At 42.4% G+C, this 19,809-nt stretch overlaps 1 protein-coding gene across 2 annotated transcripts in view; it reads right to left on the bottom strand.

Moving 5' to 3' along the window:
- Nucleotides 1–19,809, bottom strand: part of adgb (androglobin) — a 116,991-nt gene that overhangs the window by 53,272 nt on the left and 43,910 nt on the right. For both annotated transcript variants that reach the window (XM_045695892.1, XM_045695893.1), the window contains 5 exons: nt 7,514–7,556; nt 4,721–4,877; nt 4,542–4,605; nt 2,629–2,742; nt 1,689–1,797 (listed from right to left, as the gene is read on the bottom strand). In XM_045695892.1, coding sequence (XP_045551848.1) covers nt 1,689–1,797; nt 2,629–2,742; nt 4,542–4,605; nt 4,721–4,877; nt 7,514–7,556 — 487 coding nt within the window. The remainder of the gene's footprint in view (nt 1–1,688; nt 1,798–2,628; nt 2,743–4,541; nt 4,606–4,720; nt 4,878–7,513; nt 7,557–19,809) is intronic.

Genomic DNA, 19,809 nt, shown 5'->3' with positions numbered 1-19,809 from the left:
TATGGAGACGTGTGATGTGCGTATGTTTGTAACTGAGTGAGAGTGGATGAGTATGAGTGTGTGTAGATGGGTGCTGTGTTCATTGTATTATGAAACGTGCACACCATGTGCGTGTTTTTAAGTGGTTTGTCTGTGCATGATGTCATGACGTTGGCCTGTGGGTAAGGTTTATGACCCCCCCCCCCATAAATACCTTTCTCCCTTCCCCTCTCTGACCCTACTGAAGGACTGCTGTCCTGAAGGACTGCTGTCCTGTTAAATATAGAGAGCCTGGGAACATCAAACAAATGGGGAAAGGAACCATATTTTGGTAATAAAACCAGTTGGAAATATGCTTTGGAACGTAATGAGTATGGATGTCAGTTCGGTTGTCATCTGAGACATTATGACTGATGACAGGACGACATAAACTGTACCTGAGAAAGTATATACCCTCTAGTTATCAGAGTAACATGGAATTGTTATGCAATTGAAATGTTTGATATTGAAATTGTTTGTTAGGAGATTAAATGTAATTTTAGCTTCCAAATGAGAGAATTGGGTTTTCATAAGGAAAGTGCCCTGCTTGATCAGTGGCCCACCCCTGTGAAGAGACAGGGGTTATAAACGATGAAACACATCCTTCCCCCTCTCCACTATATAAGCCTTTGACGAAAAGATAACCACATGTTCCAGTACGTGAGGTCTGCAGCCTCTACGTTAGAAGGACACACATGTCAAGTACAGAACTAAGCCAACCTCGGCGTGAGCTTTGGTGGCGAATGGTATGAACTTTGAGCTTATTCACTACAGAAGTGATACTTCCTAGCCGTTGAGTTAGCAGCGGCCGCTGTAGACGTGGGCTAGGAAAGGACGGACGACAGATCCAGTCTAACAACCAGACGAAGATACCACCACGTATCCAATTTACCACCAGAGACATTCTTCCGAGGACAGGAAGATCTGTTGGCCAACCCGGCCAGCATCTACGACCAATCTACCGAAGCGCAGCTCAGAGTAAATATTTATTGCATTTTCCTTTTCCAAATGGGCGGTAATTTAGAATGCATAAGATAATGTATTTACGATAGCATAGCTGCTGTTTCTTTGTTCCTAAATCTTCCCGCTCTTTCATTCAAGCCCAACCCCCTTTCCTTTGTGTAACCAGCCATCATGTATGACATCATTTGTATTCGGTGTATTTGTAATTCTGTGTGATTAGTTTAGGTATTTAGTAAATAAATAATTAAACCCAATTTTGTATTGCTGATTCAACTTGTTAGCCAGGGTTCGTGAAGATAGCCAAGAATTTACAACTTTCATTATGAGACTGAAAATAAGATAAGGGTTAATATTGACTGCTATCGATGTAAAATATGACTAAGTATTTTAAGAGTTTATTCGGAAGATAACGGCTCTATAAACGTTCTTCCGTGGTGCCCCGACTTTCTAGTTAATTACATTTACATGATTAATTACAGAGAAAGGATTTTATAGGTTAGCATGTCATATCACTTAATCCGGCATAGCCAAAGACACGACAATGATGTTTGAGTGCGATATAAACATGTGTCTGTGGTATGCGCATGGTGTGTGCATGTCCAAGTGTGTGTGTGTATGCTGCATACGTGCGTGTGTGCGCATGAGCATATGTGAGTGTGTGTGTGTACGTCCATGCATGTGGGTGTTTTTGAATGTTATGCCCTTACTCTCATCGGCTGTCTCTCCCCAGTGTACCAAAGCAGAGAAGCTGATGAGGATGTGGGAAGGCTGCAGGCTGTCCACCAACAGGTAGTGAGAGCCCTTCTCATCTGGAGACTGGAGAAACACACAGACAAACAGCACCAAGCTACACTCATCAGTATGGAGGGGAGGAGAAGGAAAAGAGGGGGGAGAGAGAGGAGAGAGAGAAGGGGATATATATATAAATAAGAGAGAGAGAGAGAGAGAGAGAGAGAGAGAGAGAGAGAGAGAGAGAGAGAGAGAGAGAAAGCATGCAAGGCGGCAACATAAGGAATAAGAAAGGAGATGGGAGTATGGAAGGACAGCGAGCTAGAGACAGAGAAAAAGACAGATAAAGAGCGAGCGACACAGACGTGCCCGGGATGAAAGGAGTCAAACGCTCCATCTCAATCCAACATGCACGCACACACAGGCCACCAGAGAGGGTGGCTGCAGTCCTAACACTGTGGGCTGATAAAAATCGCAGGTGCAGTGCAGTGTGCTGGACAGTAGAGCCCATCAGTAGAGAAGGTGTACCTGTGGAAACGCAACAGCAGAGGGCACTGTGAGGTGTGGCTGGGCGACAGGGAAGGCAGATTGGGCAGGTGGGAGTGTGTCAAAGCATGCATGTGTCAAAGCATGCATGTATAGTGGAAGGACAGAGTTAGCTCCGTACAATTTAAAGAAGCTTTGAGTTTGACTAACACAGTACACATGCCAATGATAGAGGTAGCTAGCTATAAGATATTACTTGATACAGGCTGCAGCATGGTATTTTTGCCCCCTGTATTTAGTATTTAGCGCTGCAGACACAGTGAAGTTAAGGCGCATGGATGGTTATTGTGCCTGAATTGAATGGATGTTACAGTAAGGTGTAGCTGTACAGGTGTAGCTGTACAGGTGTAGCTTTACAAGTTTGTATTGTACCTGAATATGTGCAGCAGCCGAGGAGCCTGGGTGGCGTACAGGTGTAGCAGCAGAGTGGGTGGAGCCTACAGGGCAGTTCAGAGTCATGGATGATACTTTGGAGGAGATGGTGCTCTGATGACAAAAATCAGGGATGTCATTCCATTTGTCAACACTATCACACAGTTTTCACTCCATGTATTGTATGGATGCCCTTAAAACTCTTACCAATAAAAGTCAGTGTGTTTGAGCTAAATAATTCTGGGCATTTTTGCATTGGGTGATGTCAGCCATTAGCCTGTGGGATGGCTGGGAGCAGTGGTAGAGCGGTTTTTGTGATACGAGAGAGGATCTTCAGAATGCTTTCGCTCAAGAAAAACGTCTGTAAACTTTGAACGTTTTGAGCTGCAAACTATTATGATCCCATTCTGAAAAGCTTAGACTGTCACGAACATGTACATGTTGTCTGTTTTACGATGTTCAGAAGCCGCGTGGGAACCAAAGACGCCACCGTCCCAACTCCCTACAAAATTACTGTGCAGTAAAAATGACTGGAAGTGAATGTTATTTTTTGTACATAGAATATAATACACAATTGTAGATTTCTTTCATCAAACCACAATTCTTTCTGAATTATCTTTTTTTGCCATGTATTTGTGTGTTATTCAATCAGTTTCTATGGGCTAATAGCAGTTAGGGCAATTTCAATGTTTCATCAAATAATGTTTCCACTTCAGAGATAATGCCCGAGAAGCTGGTGTTTGGAGGATATATTGGCACAGGTGTTCGTCGAGGGCCGGCAAACCGTGCCGATATATCCTCCAAACACCGGCTTCGAGGGCATTATCACTTTTATACAATGTGTTATGTTGTATAAAATAATGATTGACATTTAAAAACTTTATTTGTATTAATTTATTCATACTATTTCATCCTTCCACAAGATGTCCCGACACAAATCTAGGGTTTCTAGAGACATGACCCAGTTGTTCAGTCTTTTTTTTCTGTATCTATGGACGCGACCCAGTAGTTCGTTCTAAATGTGCCATTACCATACTGGCTGTCAACGTTCTCATCTCATGCTTGCTAGCTAGCCAGCTACAGCTAATTTACAGTCACATCAAAAAAGTGCAGCCAGAATAACAACAGTAGCAGCATTTGCATTTGTTTAAGCTGTTTTCTAGTGACATTTATTTGGATACATCCATAACAATGAGCTAATGAGGCGCGATTTCACCTGGCATAGAAAATGTGCTCACTCGTCAGGACACTGTTTTTCAGAGGAACTAGCCAACAACACAGCTACAGTAACACAATCACTTCAAACTGAAGCTGGAAAGAGCGAGTTTAATTATTTTTTTTATTCAATTTACTTATTTTGTATATATCCATAAAAATAATGTCAGCTGATTCATGATTTCATGATTCAAGACTGGTTGAGAAACACTGCCTGCCTGCCTCGTCCCGACACGTTCATTACTATGGGATAGCAGGAGATCGAATTTCAATATTGAAACAATGTTGGAGAGACAGACAGCAAGGTTTATACAAATCTCCGCTGTTGAAAACTAAATGTAAGTCTAAAAGAAATGTGAGATAATGTCTTGATGCTTTTTATAGTGGAGGTCAAGTTTATAAATTGCCTGGCTGGGATGATGAGACAGTGGATTGCGCAGTCATATAGAACAGAGTAAATAGGCATTTTAACGCCATAGATTTAGCCGGTGGCAACTTGTGGAATAGACACCGGCTGGAATGCAGTTTTAACCAATCAGCATTCAGGAATAGACCCACCCGTTGAATAAATATTTTGTATACCTACAGGGGTCCTAAAATACAAAATCTATTTCATTAATATCCTAAAACAATTCCATATGTTAGGTTAGTACATATCATTGAAAAAAAGCTTAGACCTTACTTAGGAATACATTTACCTTGAAATGCGATTTCTGGAAATGGTTTGGATACGTGTTAGGCTTGTGGAAAACCACAAGTGTCCTGAAAAAAACAAACCAGTATTTTGCATCAACCCCTTGGACTGTAAGACAAAGAGTAGTGGTCTTCAGAGCCATAAAAATACAGTACCACATAGCTATAAACCAATGGGTCTTACTGGAAGCACTTGGAGAAGTCATCCAGGTCTACCCAGGACTCCTGTAACATAGGCTTCTCAGAAACAAACAAATCCTGAGACTTCAGCAGCGCCGAGCTGGGCTCGTTAGCCTGTTTGGACCGCTCTGTGGCTGGGGCAGTCTCACACACCTCCTGATCTGCAGAGAGGACAGGTCACAAAGTGACTATCGCTGAAATGTTAAAGAGCATCTCAAACTGACACAGATCATGATGAGAAAGCTTTGTGTAAAAGCTATAGAATTGATTGGTTAGCTGCTTTTGATCTATATTATTGTGAGCAACAAAGTATATGAGAGTTATTCATGAAACTATGCAGTAGATCAAACATGATCAAAGTATATGAGATGTATTCATGAACTGTACAGTAGATAAAACATACAGTTGAAGTCGGAAGTTTACATACACTTTGGTTCGAGTCATTAAAACTTGTTTTTCAACCACACCACAAATTTCTTGTTAACAAACTAGTTTTGGCAAGTCGGTTAGGACATCTACGTTGTGCATGACACAAGCAATTTTTCCAACAATTTTTTGCAGACAGATTATTTCACTATTAACTCACTGTATCACAATTCCAGTGGGTCAGAAGTTTACATACACTAAGTTGACTGTGCCTTTAAACAGCTTGGAAAATTCCAGAAAATGATGTCATGGATTTAGAAGCTTCTGATAGGCTAATTGACATCATTTGAGTCAATTGGAGGTGTACCTGTGGATGTATTTCAAGGCCTACCTTCAAACTCAGTGCCTCTTTGCTTGACATCATGGGAAAATAAAAAGAAATCAGTCAAGACCACAGAAAAAAAATTAGAGACCTCCACAAGACTGGTTCATCCTTGGGAGCAATTTCCAAATGCCTGAAGGTACCACATTCATCTGTATAAACAATAGTACGCAAGTATAAACACCATGGGACCACGCAGCCGTCATACCACTCAGAAAGGTGACGCGTTCTGTCTCCTAGAGTTGAACGTACCTTGGTGCGAAAAGTGCAAATCATTCCCAGAACAGCAAAGGACCTTGTGAAGATGCTGGAGGAAACAGGTACGAAAGTATCTATATCCACAGTAAAATGAGTCCTATATCGACATAACCTGAAAGGCCGCTCAGCAAGGAAGAAGCCACTGCTCCAAAACTGCCATTAAAAAGCCAGACTACGGTTTGCAACTGCACATGGGACAAAGATCGTACTTTTTGGAGAAATGTCCTCTGGTCTGATGAAACAAAAAAAAACTGTTTGGCCATAATAACCATCGTTATGTTTGGAGGAAAAAGGGGGATGTTTGCAAGCCGAAGAACACCATCCCAACCATGAAGCACGGGGGTGGCAGCATCATGTTGTGGGGGTGCTTTGCTGCAGGAGAGACTGGTGCACTTCACAAAATAGATGGCATCATGAGGCAGGAAAATTATGTGGATATATTGAGTCAGAAAGTTAAAGCTTGGTCGCAAATGGATCTTCCAAATGGACAATGAACCCAAGCATACTTCCACAAATGGACAATGACCCCAGCATACATTTCACATTCTTAAAATAAAGTGATGATCCTAACTAACTTAAGACAGGGAATGTTTACTAGGATTAAATGTCAGGAATTATGAAAAACTGAGTTTAAATGTATTTGGCTAAGGTGTATGTAAACTTCCGACTTCAACTGTAATCAAAGTACATGTGAGCTATTCATGAACTGTACAGTATATCAAACATAATCAAAGTACATGCGAGCTATTCATGAACTGTACAGTAGATCAAACATAATCAAAGTGCAAGAGAGCTATTCATGAACTGTACAGTAGATCCAACATAATCAAAGTGCATGAGAGCTATTCATGAACTGTACAGTAGATCAAACATAATCAAAGTGCATGAGAGCTATTAATGAACTGTACAGTAGATCAAACATAATCAATGCCTATAAGAGTTATTCATGAACTATACAGTAGATCAAACATAATCAATGCCTATAGCAACATTTGAAGCCTTCACAAATTAAACCCCAAAACTAAGGAAATGAATAAGTATCAGCTGAATAGATAGGATAGACTTTTTTTATGACACATTTTATGGCTTTGAGATAGTGTTGCTATTAAATATAAATAGCAGTGTTTTTCTAGTGACTCATAGGGAAATCGGTCTGTGCTGATCTACAGTCGTCCATGTGGCATCTGGGGCCCATACATTAACATATATTCAGGAGCCTCAGATCAACACTGCTCACTCCCACATAATGCTTCCATGTAAACATACATATCATTGATCATATATCAGTGAAGTTCCACTCAAAGAGAAGATGATCCTTGTGGAGCTACATAGGGCTATACGCAGAGGGCCGCACTGAGCAATGGTCATCCTGTTACTCCAATGGCAGGTGTTACCAAGCAATGAAAAGAGGGGAAGAGGTAGGCTAGATAATTGGACGGTTGTCGTAAAGCATAATTCCAGACGCATCTTCAAAGAGTCTCAGCCAAGGAGGAAGGGTAAGGGGGGAAGAGGATGGGAGGGAAGGAGGAGAGGAAGGGGGGAAAGACACACGGCTCCTAAACACATCTGTACATTACACTAATAGTGACATACCGTAGATTTACAAACCACCATCAAATAAATGGACGCACTTCTTACAGTACCATTAATGAAATATAGGTTGGTTTTCACAATATGTTATTGTCACTTTCAGTGATAGTAATGAATCAGATTGATCAGTGTATAGCACTGTAGTATTATGTAATGTATGTACTGTGTGGTGTGGTTGGGTAGAATTGAGATAGCCTTTACCATTGGTTGTATTGTCATCCTTCTTCTTGTCATCTGCTATAACCTAAAGGGATAGAGAGATGGGGGGAGAAATAACCAGTTACAAACATTGGGGGAGAGTAAGAGGCAAGGAGAGAGAGAGAGCGAGAGAAACAGAGAGAAAGAAACAGAGAGAGAAGCAGAAAGGCATGTCACAGTTGAGCAGCAGAGGGTCTATACAGTAGATGCCTGTAGTAATCCTCCTATCCCAACTGAACTGCAGAGAGAGAGAGAGAGCGAGAGACAGAGAGCTATCTGGCACGGGAACACCAGTCATACATACCTTAATGTGACAAGGCAAGGGGACTCCTTCCTCCCCAGCTAAATGAACACTGCATGTGGACTGTAATCATGTTACTTAGCTTGTTAACAGATGTAGAGGGCAGGCATTGTGTTGTGTATCAGAGCATGTTTCTCAGTTCCAGGGATTATGAAAACACTTACATGTCATGTTCCTCTAAACAGGCTAATTAAGACATACTGTAGAGGGGCTGAATCTGAAATGGCACATTATTCACAACATAGAGCACTACTTTTGACCAGGGCCAAAAGGGCTCCGGTCAAAAGTAGTGCATAATATATGGATGATTGTACAGAAGTGGTGCAAATTGCAGTCCCACCCCGAAAAAGCTATTTTAACAAACAGTTAAGTCTCCAAACTAAGGATATTTATTTACATCATGATACGTTCTAATTCAATCTAAGGCAATAACAAACATATTGTTAAATTAAATATTGTACTCAGTCATTGTTTATACACCTATTTCTATTGAGAGGTGGCTGTCCCAAACACTGACTCCTAAACATGTTTGAAAAAAAAGCAAATAATTTTTTTTTTACAATTATTTCAATAGAAAATTGTGAGTTGTTCTATTATTACCTTGGAAGATATTGATCTAATTAGTAGTTCTGTTTTAATAAAAAAAAAAAAATGCTGTCACTACTGAAACACACACATTAAAATACTGCAGAATGAATGTGATTTAAAGCCACACCCCTGCACATATCACCAGGTGATGGGATTGCACACTTCTCCAGCATGGCCACATGGTGAGTTACCTGTCTGCAAACATTTTAGAGAACATTTGTGAGAAAGTTGGTAAATCTTCATGTATTTTTTAGAAGTGTCTCTACCAAACATCTAATATTTCAAGAAATATGTTTAGTACGATTTTGGGACTACATTTACATTTAAGACTAAAATATATGTTTGCTGTCCAAATGAATGATAACCAGCCATATGTTAGCTATGGGGATTCTTTAAAGTCCAAAATAAGACAAGATTGTCCAAACCGAAACGGTCATAACTGAAACAGTTTACTCTACTTGAAGAAAGGGCCCATGGACTCTTGATCTTGAGACCACATAAATTCAGTCTTTAGCTTGTCATGTTCTCAACTCACTGGGTCTTGGTCTGGATCTTGGGACCAATGTCCTAGTATAAAGCTTGGTCTGGGCTCCTGGATACAACCTTAGTCTTTGGTTTACAAACCATAGGCAACCCAATTTGAAGAAGACAATGCTCTCTAAACATTGGCTGATCCCTCCCAACCCATAGGAATCCCCACCAAGGTTCGCTACTTTTATTAAATTGTGGAAGCTTTCAATGACAATGTTTATCCTAAAACAAGTTATATGCATCTAGAATGGCACTTGACACCAAAACGCCTGTTATTTTGCCAAAATACAGAAAGGTAAAGTGATTATTTAAACATCTAACCAACACAATGAGTAAGATGCATAAGTAATTCAATCAATTAACAAGTTTCAGATTCATACAATCAACATTGAGCATTTTACAGTTCTGAAAATCTGGATTTTTTTCTTAATATTTTGTTAATTTGGTATGCAAATAAAAGGTTAATCAAATTGATAAGTACTGTGCATGGTTTTCCCTTTATTGTGACTTGTTCACTATGTTTCAGTAGTGACACATTTAGTAGGGTGGTTAGGAATTCAGGTAAATATTTCAAATATGCAAAACAAAGTTTTATAACGGTTGCCAACATATTTCGGCTTCGCCTCGGGCCTAAGAACAGCCCTTAGTCGGGAGTTATCACATGACAATCCCTGGGTTTTCATGCCTTATTGCTTAAATGTCTGACTGACATACAGCATATGTGTAAATGATGTAAATTACAATTCTGGGTTCTATGAGTCACAGAGGTGTGTGTGTGTGTGTGTGTGTGTGTGTGTGTGTGTGTGTGTGTGTGTGTGTGTGTGTGTGTGTGTGTGTGTGTGTGTGTGTGTGTGCGTGCACGTGCACATGCGAGGGAACAAGATGAAGAGCTTTCCTCCTCCGACTGATAGCAGCTATTTAACAAGTCACACTTAGCATATCCTCTTCAACAGAGTAGAAAACTCCATCCACTGACCACAGGGTCCATATCAGTGATTATATGCTAGTAGTGTTCAGCAAGGTTATTACAGTAAACTGAAACTAAAACTATTAATGAAAAAACTATTTAGTAAATTGAAATAGTTTTAGTTTCTCAATGATTTTATTTCAGTTTACTAAATTGTTTTTCATTAATAGTTTGTTTCTCAAAATAATTGTATCTTTGACTCCAAAACAATGTCTAGATAGGTATTACATGTATCATCTAACCACATCATATGATACAGCAGTCTGGTGCCGACTGCATAGTCAATGACATGACATGCAACGTCTAAGCAGGGGGCTGCAACCATGATGTGGTTAGCTGATACGTAAAATACCTATCAAGGTGTTGTAAGATCTGGCAGGCGTCAGAAACGTTGAAGCAGAGGAACGTGCCCATGGAGATGAGCGTGATGCAAGTCAGTCACACAGAACATCTGCGCATGTGCCCAGGTGCACTTCACGCTGCTACAACGTGGCAGCTATGGGACCAAAACAGCGGAGAAGTTTAACCTCGCGGTTCGAAGCTCCTGGTTACTGAGCTTCTGAAAGAATTCAGTGCATTCTGAAAGAATTCAGAACCCTTGACTTTTTCCACATTTTGTTAGGTTACATTCTTATTCTAAAATTGATAAAATATTTTTTTTCCCTCATCAATCTACACACAATACCTCATAATGACAAAGCAAAATCAGGTTTTTACATAAGTATTCAGACCCTTTACTGAGTACTTTGTTGAAGCACCTTTGGCAGCGATTACAGCCTTGAGGGCTTGCAAACTATTACAGACTACAAAGGGAAGCACAGCCGCGAGCTGCCCAGTGACACGAGCTTACCAGACGAGCTAAAACACTTCTACATTCGCTTCGATACCAGCAACACTGAGGTATGCATGAGAGCATCAGCTGTTCCGGATGACTCTGTGATCACGCTCTCCATAGCCGAAGTGAGTAAGACCTTTAAACAGGTCAACATACACAAGGCTGCGGGGCCAGACGGATTACCAGGACATGTGCTCCGGGCATGTGCTGACCAACTGGCAGGTGTCTTCACTAACATTTTCAACATGTCCCTGATTGAGTCTGTAATACTAACATGTTTCAAGAAGACCACCTGTGCCAAAGAACACAAAGGCAACCAACCAAAATGACTACAGACCCGTAGTACTCACGTCCGTAGCCATGAAGTGCTTTGAAAGGTTGGTAATGGCTCACGTCAACACCATTATCCCAGAAACCCTAGACCCACTCCAATTTGCATACCGCCCAAACAGATTCACAGATGATGCAATCTCTATTGCACTCCACACTGCCCTTTCCCAACTGGACAAAAGGAACACTTATGTGAGAATGCTATTCACTGACTACAGCTCAGCGTTCAACACCATAGTACCCTCAAAGCTCATCACTAAGCTAAGGATCCTGGGACTAAACACCTCCCTCTGCAACTGGATCCTGGACTTCCTGACGGGCCGCCCCCAGGTGGTGAGGGTAGGTAGCAACACATCTGCCACGCTGATCCTCAACACTGGAGCTCCCCAGGGGTGTGTGCTCAGTCCCCTCCTGTACTCCCTGTTCACCCACGACTGGATGGCCAGGCACGACTCCAACACCTTCATTAAGTTTGCAGATGACACAACAGTGGTAGGCCTGATCACCGACAATGACGAGACAGCCTATAGGACGGAGGTCAGAGACCTGGCCGGGTGGTGCCAGAATAACAACCTATCCCTCAACGTAACCAAGACTAAGGAGTTGATTGTGGACTACAGGAAAAGGAGGACCGAGCACACCCCCATTCTCATCGATGGGGCTATAGTGGAGCAGGTTGAGAGCTTCAAGTTCCTTGGTGTCCACATCAACAACAAACTAGAATGGTCCAAACACACCAAGACAGTCGTGAAGAGGGCACGACAAAGCCTATTCCCCTTCAGGAAACAAAAAAGATTTGGCATGGGTCCTGAGATCCTCAAAAGGTTTTACAGCTGCAACATCGAGAGCATCCTGACTGGTTGCATCACTGCCTGGTACGGCAATTGCTCGGCCTCCCACCGCAATGCACTACAGAGGGTAATGCGTACGGCCCAGTACATCACTGGGGCTAAGCTGCCTGCCATCCAGGACCTCTACACCAGGCAGTTCCGAGGAAGGCCCTAAAAATTGTCAAGGACCCCAGCCACCCCAGTCATAGACTGTTCTCTCTACTACCGCATGGCAAGCGGTACCGGAGTGCCAAGTCTAGGACAAAAAGGCATCTCAACAGTTTTTAGCCCCAAGCCATAAGACTCCTGAACAGGTAATCAAATGGCTATCTGGACTATTTGCATTGTGTGCCCCCCCAACCCTTCTTTTTACGCTGCTACTCTCTGTTTATCATACAGTGCCTTGCGAAAGTATTCGGCCCCCTTGAACCTTTCGACCTTTTGCCACATTTCAGGCTTCAAACATAAAGATATAAAACTGTAATTTTTTGTTTAGAATCAACAACAAGTGGGACACAATCATGAAGTGGAACGAAATTTATTGGATATTTCAAACTTTTTTAACAAATAAAAAACTGAAAAATTGGGCGTGCAAAATTATTCAGCCCCCTTAAGTTAATACTTTGTAGCGCCACCTTTTGCTGTGATTACAGCTGTAAGTCGCTTGGGGTATGTCTCTATCAGTTTTGCACATCGAGAGACTGAAATTGTTGCCCATTCCTCCTTGCAAAACAGCTCGAGCTCAGTGAGGTTGGATGGAGAGCGTTTGTGAACAGCAGTTTTCAGTTCTTTCCACAGATTCTCGATTGGATTCAGGTCTGGACTTTGACTTGGCCATGTTTATTTGTGAACCATTCCATTGTAGATTTTGCTTTATGTTTTGGATCATTGTCTTGTTGGAAGACAAATCTCCGTCCCAGTCTCAGGTCTTTTGCAGACTCCATCAGGGTTTCTTCCAGAATGGTCCTGTATTTGGCTCCATCCATCTTCCCATCATTTTTAACCATCTTCCCTGCCCCTGCTGAAGAAAAGCAGGCCCAAACCATGATGCTGCCACCACCATGTTTGACAGTGGGGATGGTGTGTTCAGGGTGATGAGCTGTGTTGCTTTTACGCCAAACATAACGTTTTGCATTGTTGCCAAAAAGTTCGATTTTGGTTTCATCTGACCAGAGCACCTTCTTCCACATGTTTGGTGTGTCTCCCAGGTGGCTAGTGGCAAACTTTAAACGACACTTTTTATGGATATCTTTAAGAAATGGCTTTCTTCTTGCCACTCTTCCATAAAGGCCAGATTTGTGCAGTATACGACTGATTGTTGTCCTATGGACAGAGTCTCCCACCTCAGCTGTAGATCTCTGCAGTTCATCCAGAGTGATCATGGGCCTCTTGGCTGCATCTCTGATCAGTCTTCTCCTTGTATGAGCTGAAAGTTTAGAGGGACGGACGGGTCTTCGTAGATTTGCAGTGGTCTGATACCCCTTCCATTTCAATATTATCGCTTGCACAGTGCTCCTTGGGATGTTTAAAGCTTGGGAAATCTTTTTGTATCCAAATCCGGCTTTAAACTTCTCCACAACAGTATCTCGGACCTGCCTGGTGTGTTCCTTGTTCTTCATGATGCTCTCTGCGCTTTAAACGGACCTCTCAGACTATCACAGAGCAGGTGCATTAATACGGAGACTTGATTACACACAGGTGGATTCTATTTATCTTCATTAGTCATTTAGGTCAACATTGGATCATTCAGAGATCCTCACTGAACTTCTGGAGAGAGTTTGCTGCACTGAAAGTAAAGGGGCTGAATAATTTAGCACGGCCAATTTTTCATTTTTTATTTTTTTTTAAAGTTTGAAATATCCAATAAATTTCGTTCCACTTCATAATTGTGTCCCACTTGTTGTTGATTCTTCACAAAAAATTACAGTTTTATATCTTCATGTTTGAAGCCTGAAATGTGGCAAAAGGTCGAAAAGTTCAAGGGGGCCGAATACTTTCGCAAGGCACTGTATATGCATAGTCACATCAACTACACATTCATGTACATACTACATCAATTGGGCCGACCAACCAGTGCTCCCGCACATTGGCTAACCAGGCTATTTGCATTGTGTCCCACCCACCACCCGCCAAACCCTCTTTTATGCTACTGCTACACTCTGTTCATCATATATGCATAGTCACTTTAACCATATCTACATGTACATACTACCTCAATCTGCCTGACTAATCGGTGTCTGTATGTAGCCTCGCTACTTTTATAACCTCGCTACTGTATATATTTTTACTGTTTTATTTCTTTAGCAACCTATTGTTCACCTAATACCTTTTTTGCACTATTGGTTAGAGCCTGTAAGTAAGCATTTCACTGTAAGGTCTACACCTGTTGTATTCGGCGCACGTGACTAATAAACTTTGATTTGAGTATTCTTGGGTATGACGCTACAAGCTTGGCACATCTGTATTTGGGGAGTTTCTCCCATTCTTCTCTGCAGATGCTTTCAAGCTCTGTCAGGTTGGATGGGAAGTGTTGCTGCACAGCCATTTTCAGGTCTCTCAAAAGATGTTAGATCGGGTTCAGTTCCAGGCTATGGCTGGGCCACTCAAGGACATTTAGAGACTTGTTCCCAAGCCACTCATGCATTGTCTTGTCTGTGTGCTTACGGTCGTTGTCCTGTTGGAAGGTGAACCTTCACACCAGTCTGAGGTCCTGAGCGCTCTGGAGCAGGTTTTCATCAAGGATCTCTGTACTTTGCTCCGTTCAGCTTTGCCTTGATCCTGACTAGTCCCCCAGTCCCTACCGCTGAAAAACAAACCTAAGCATGATGCTGCCACCACCATGCTTCACCGTGGGGATGGTGCCAGGTTTCCTCCTGACGTGACACTTGGCATTCAGGCCAAAGAGTTCAATCTTGGTTTCATCAGACCAGATAATCCTGTTTCTCATGGTCTGAGAGTCTTTAGGTGCCTTTTGGCAAACTCCAAGCGGATTGCAGAGATGGTTGTCCTTCTGGTAGTTTCTCCCATCCTCACAGAGGAACTCTAGAGCTATGTCAGTGTGACCATTGGGTTCTTTGTCACCTCCCTGACTAAGGCCATTCTCCCCATTGCTCAGTTTGGCTTGGCTGCCAGAAAAGTCTTGTTGGTTCCAAACTTCTTCCATTCAAGAATGACGGAGGCCACTGTGTTCTTGGGACCTTCAATGCTGCAGCCATTTTTTGGTACCCTTCCCCAGATCTGTGCCTCAACACAATCCTGTCTCGGAGCTCTACGGACAATTCCTTCGACCACGTCTTGATTTTTGCTCTGACATGCACTGTCAACTGTGGGACCTTGTATAGACAGGTGTGTGCCTTGCAAAATGTTGTATTTTCTTATTTCACCTGTATTTAACCAGGTAGGTTAGTTGAGAACAAGATCTCATTTACAACTGCGACCTGGCCAAGATAGAAAAGCAGTGCGACACAAACAACACCGAGTTACGCATGGCATAAACAAACGTACAATAGAAAAGTCTATATACAGTGTGTGCAAATGTAGTAAGATTAGGGAGGTATGGCAATAAATAGGCCATAGTGGTGAAATAATTACAATTTAGCAATTAAACACTGGAGTGATAGATGTGCAGAAGATGAATGTGCAAGTTGAGAAACCGGGGTGCAAAGGAGCAAAAAAAAAAAATACAATATGGGGATGAGGTAGTTGGGTGGGCTAGTTGGGTGGGCTATTTACAGATGGGCTATGTACAGGTGGAAAGATAGGTAAGCTGTTCTGACAGCTGATGCTTAAAGTTAGTGAGGGAGATATGTCTCCAGCTTCAGTGATTTTTGCAATTCGTTCCAGTCATTGGCAGCAGAGAACTGGAAGGAAAGGCGGCCAAAGTAGGAGTTGGCTTTGGGGGTGACCAGTGAAATATACCGTTGGAGCGCGTGCTATGGGTGGGTGCTGCTATGGTGACCAGTGAGTTGAGATAAGGCGGGGCTTTACCTAGCAAAGACTTATAGATGACCTGGAGCCAGTGGGTTTGGCGACGAATATGAAGCGAGGGCCAGCCAACAAGAGAATACAGGTCGCAGTGGTGGGTGGTATATGGGGCTTTGGTGACAAAACGGATGGCACTGTGATAGACTACATCCAATTTGCTGAGTAGAGTGTTGGAGGTTATTTTGTAAATGACATTGCCGAAGTCAAGGACCGGTCAGTTTTACGAGGGTATGTTTGGCAGCATAAGTGAAGGATGCATAGTTGCGAAAAAGGAAGCCGATTCTAGATTTCATTTTGGATTGGAGATGCTTCATGCAAGTCTGAAAGGAGAGTTTACAGTCTAACCAGACACCTAGGTATTTGTAGTTGTCCACATATTCTAAGTCAGAACCGTCCAGAGTAGTGATAGTAGACGGGCAGGCGGGTGTGGGCAGCGATCGGTTGAAGAGCATGCACTAAGTTTTGCTTGCATTTAAGAGCAGTTGGAGGCCACGGAAGGAGTGTTGTATGGCATTGAAGCTCGTCTGGAGGTTTGTTAACACAGTGTCCAAAGAAGGGCCAGAAGTATACAGAATGGTGTCGTCTGCGTAGAGGTGGATCTGAGAATCACCAGTAGCAAGAGTGACATCATTGATGTATACAGAGAAAAGAGTCAGTCTGAGAATTGAACCCTGTGGCACCCCCATAGAGATTGCCAGAGGTCCAGACAACAGGCCCTCTGATTTGACACACTGAACTCTATCTGATAAGTAGTTGGTGAACCAGGCGAGGCATTCATTTGAGGAACCAAGGCTGTTGAGTCTGCCGATAAGAATACGGTGATTGACGGAGTCGAAAGCCTTGGCCAGGTCGATGAAGACGGCTGCACAGTATTGTCTTTTATCGATGGTGGTTATGATATCGTTTAGGACCTTGAGTGTGGCTGAGGTGCACCCATGACCAGCTCGGAAACCAGATTGCATAGCGGAGAAGGCATGGTGGGATTCGAAATGGTCGGTGATATGTTTGTTAACTTGGCTTTCAAAGACTTTAGAAAGGCAGGGAAGGATAGATATAGGTCTGTAACAGTTTGGGTCTAGAGTGTCACCCCCTTTGAAGAGGGGGATGACCGCGGCAACTTTCCAATCTTTAGGGATCTCAGACGTTGCGAAAGAGAGGTTGAACAGGCTAGTAATAGGGGTTGCAACAATTGCAGCGGATAATTTTAGAAAGAGAGGGTCCAGATTGTCTAGCCCAGCTATTTGTAGGGGTCCAGATTTTGCAGATCTTTCAGAACATCAGCTATCTGGATTTGGGTGAAGGAGAAATGGGGGAGGCTTGCGCAAGATGCTGTGGGGGGTGCAGAGCTGTTGACCGGGGTAGGGGTAGCCAGGTGGAAAGCATGGCTAGCCGTAGAAAAATGCTTCTTGAAATTCTCGATTATCGTAGATTTATCGGTGGTGACAGTGTTTCCTAGCCGCAGTGCAGTGGGCAGCTGCTCTTATTCTCCATGGACTTTACAGTGTCCCAGAACATTTTGGAGTTTGTGCTACAGGATGCAAATGTTCGTTTGAAAAAGCTAGGCTTTGCTTTCCTAACTTTCCTGAAAAGTTGCATATCGCGGGGGCTATTCGATGCTAATGCAGTACGCCACAGGATGTTTTGTGCTGGTCAAGGGCAGTCAGGTCTGGAGTGAAGCAAGGGCTATGTCTGTTCTTAGTTTAATGTTTTTTGAATGGGGCATGCTTATTTAAGATGGTGAGGAAAGCACTTTTAAAGAATAACCAGGCATCCTCTACTGACGGAATGAGGTCAATATCCTTCCAGGATACCCGGGCCAGGTCGATTAGAAAGGCCTGCTTGCTGAAGTGTTTTAGGGAGCGTTTAATAGTGATGAGGGGTGGTCGTTTGACCGCGAACACATTACGGACGCAGGCAATGAGGCAGTGATCGCTGAGATCCTGGTTGAAGACAGGAGAGGTGTATTTAGAGGGCAGGTTGGTCAGGATGATATCTATGAGGGTGCCCGTGTTTATGGATTTAGGGTTATACCTGGTGATTTCCTTGATCATTTGTGTGAGATTGAGGGCATTTAGCTTAGATTGTAGGACGGTCGGGGGTGTTAAGCATATCCCAGTTTAGGTCACCTAACAGTACAAACTCTGAAGATAAACGGTGAGCAATTAATTCACATATGGTGTCCAGGGCACAGCTGGGGGCTGAGGGGGGTCTATAACAAGCGGCAACAGTGAGATACTTATTTCTGGAAAGGTGGATTTTTAAAAGTAGAAGCTCAAACTGTTTGGGCACAGACCTGGATAGCATGACAGAACTCTGCAGTAGATTGCAACTCCACCCCCTTGGGCAGTTCTATCTTGGTGGAAAATGTTGTAGTTGGGGGATGGAAATTTAAGAATTTTTGGTGGCCTTCCTAATCCACGATTCAGACAAATCATGTCCAATCAATAGAATTTACCACAGGTGGACTCCAATTGTTGTAGAAACATCAAGGATGATCAATGGAAACAGGATGTACCCAAATTGAATTTTGAGTCTCATAGAAAAGGTTCTGAATACTTATTTTCATATATTTTTGCAAATTTATAAAAAAACATGTTTCACTTTGTCATGATGGGGTACTGTGTGTAGATTGCTGAGGATTTGTTTTATTTAATGCATTTTAGAATAACAGCTGTAATGTAACAAAATGTGGAAAAGGTAAAGGATTCTGAATACTTTAAGGCACCGTTTGTTATCTCACTGAGTACCTTTAAACCTAACCTAAACTATGACCGGACCGTCACCTTATGCATTACTGCTCCACAGTGGAAAAAACTGACATCACAAAAAACACAAACTATGAAACACATAAATGGCTCCCAGCCTCCCATGCATATGCTACATCCTGCCCCTAACACAAATTCTAATTGAAACTAAATATAATACAAAATAACGTTTTTTCTTTACTAAATAAAAACTAGTAAATCAGATCTGGAAAAATAAATGAAACTAAACTTAAAAAAATTAAAATAGAAATGAACCAATAGAATAGAAACCAATATACAATAATCACAAAATGACATTAACCTTGGTTCCGTGAACAGACGCAACTACAGTGTTATTTCCCTCCAGCAGCAGGCCTACAGTTGGCATGGCACGGTTCTCCCCAAAAAATGTAAGAGTGCAACGTTGTGCACTGGCTGCACCACTATGTAATAAATACAACAATGTTATAATTTAAGGCCAGGGTATTTTTTTGCTCTAGATTTTAGGAAATGGTCTCCCCCCACCGTACTTAGCAGAACCACCTTGTTAAAAAAATCTGGGGGAGAACCCTGCATGGGTACGGTCTTTCAATCACATCATTCATGGGGCCGACTCCAATCCAAGTGACTTTAGTTTTCAGCAGCAAGTGTCAGCCAGAGTTGGCCTGTTGTCTTAAGACACACTTTTCAACCTTTAAGCTACTTCCTACTGTAAGTGTCTGCAATGAAAGACATGGAAAACTCAAGACAACTCTAGCTGAACTGTGTGAAATGTAGAAGTTCATTGTAGTAGTTTATTCATTAATTGCTCGTAGCTCAATGGGGTCAGTGACATGTACAAAACTGCAGCATTATGGGGCCTGTTGCATTCTGGAGTATGTAGACATGTAGTATTGCTGACGCTATGTCACTGAAGTGGGCTTAGGTGGTGAACCACATTCTTAGCATTCCTGGGGTAAAAACAGCTCTTTGATAGGAAAGTCTACTTCAGCTCTCCTTTAAAATAGCTGAGAGTGCCCAGTAGTCCAGAGCATTATGGAGATCATCTTATTAGGGAGATCATGTTATTGTCACCTTTGGGAGATACAAAGATTCACTTCACTCTGTTGGACTAAGGTTGGGCTGGGTGGTTTATTATAGAAATACACCCTCACATTACATACGGCCCTGAGCACACAGGAACACACAG

Source organism: Salmo salar, chromosome ssa15 (genome assembly GCF_905237065.1).
Source record: "Salmo salar chromosome ssa15, Ssal_v3.1, whole genome shotgun sequence".
In the NCBI taxonomy this organism is placed as follows: Eukaryota; Metazoa; Chordata; class Actinopteri; order Salmoniformes; family Salmonidae; genus Salmo; species Salmo salar.
Note: the sequence above shows the minus strand (reverse complement) of the source record. Positions and strands in the feature narration are given on the sequence as shown.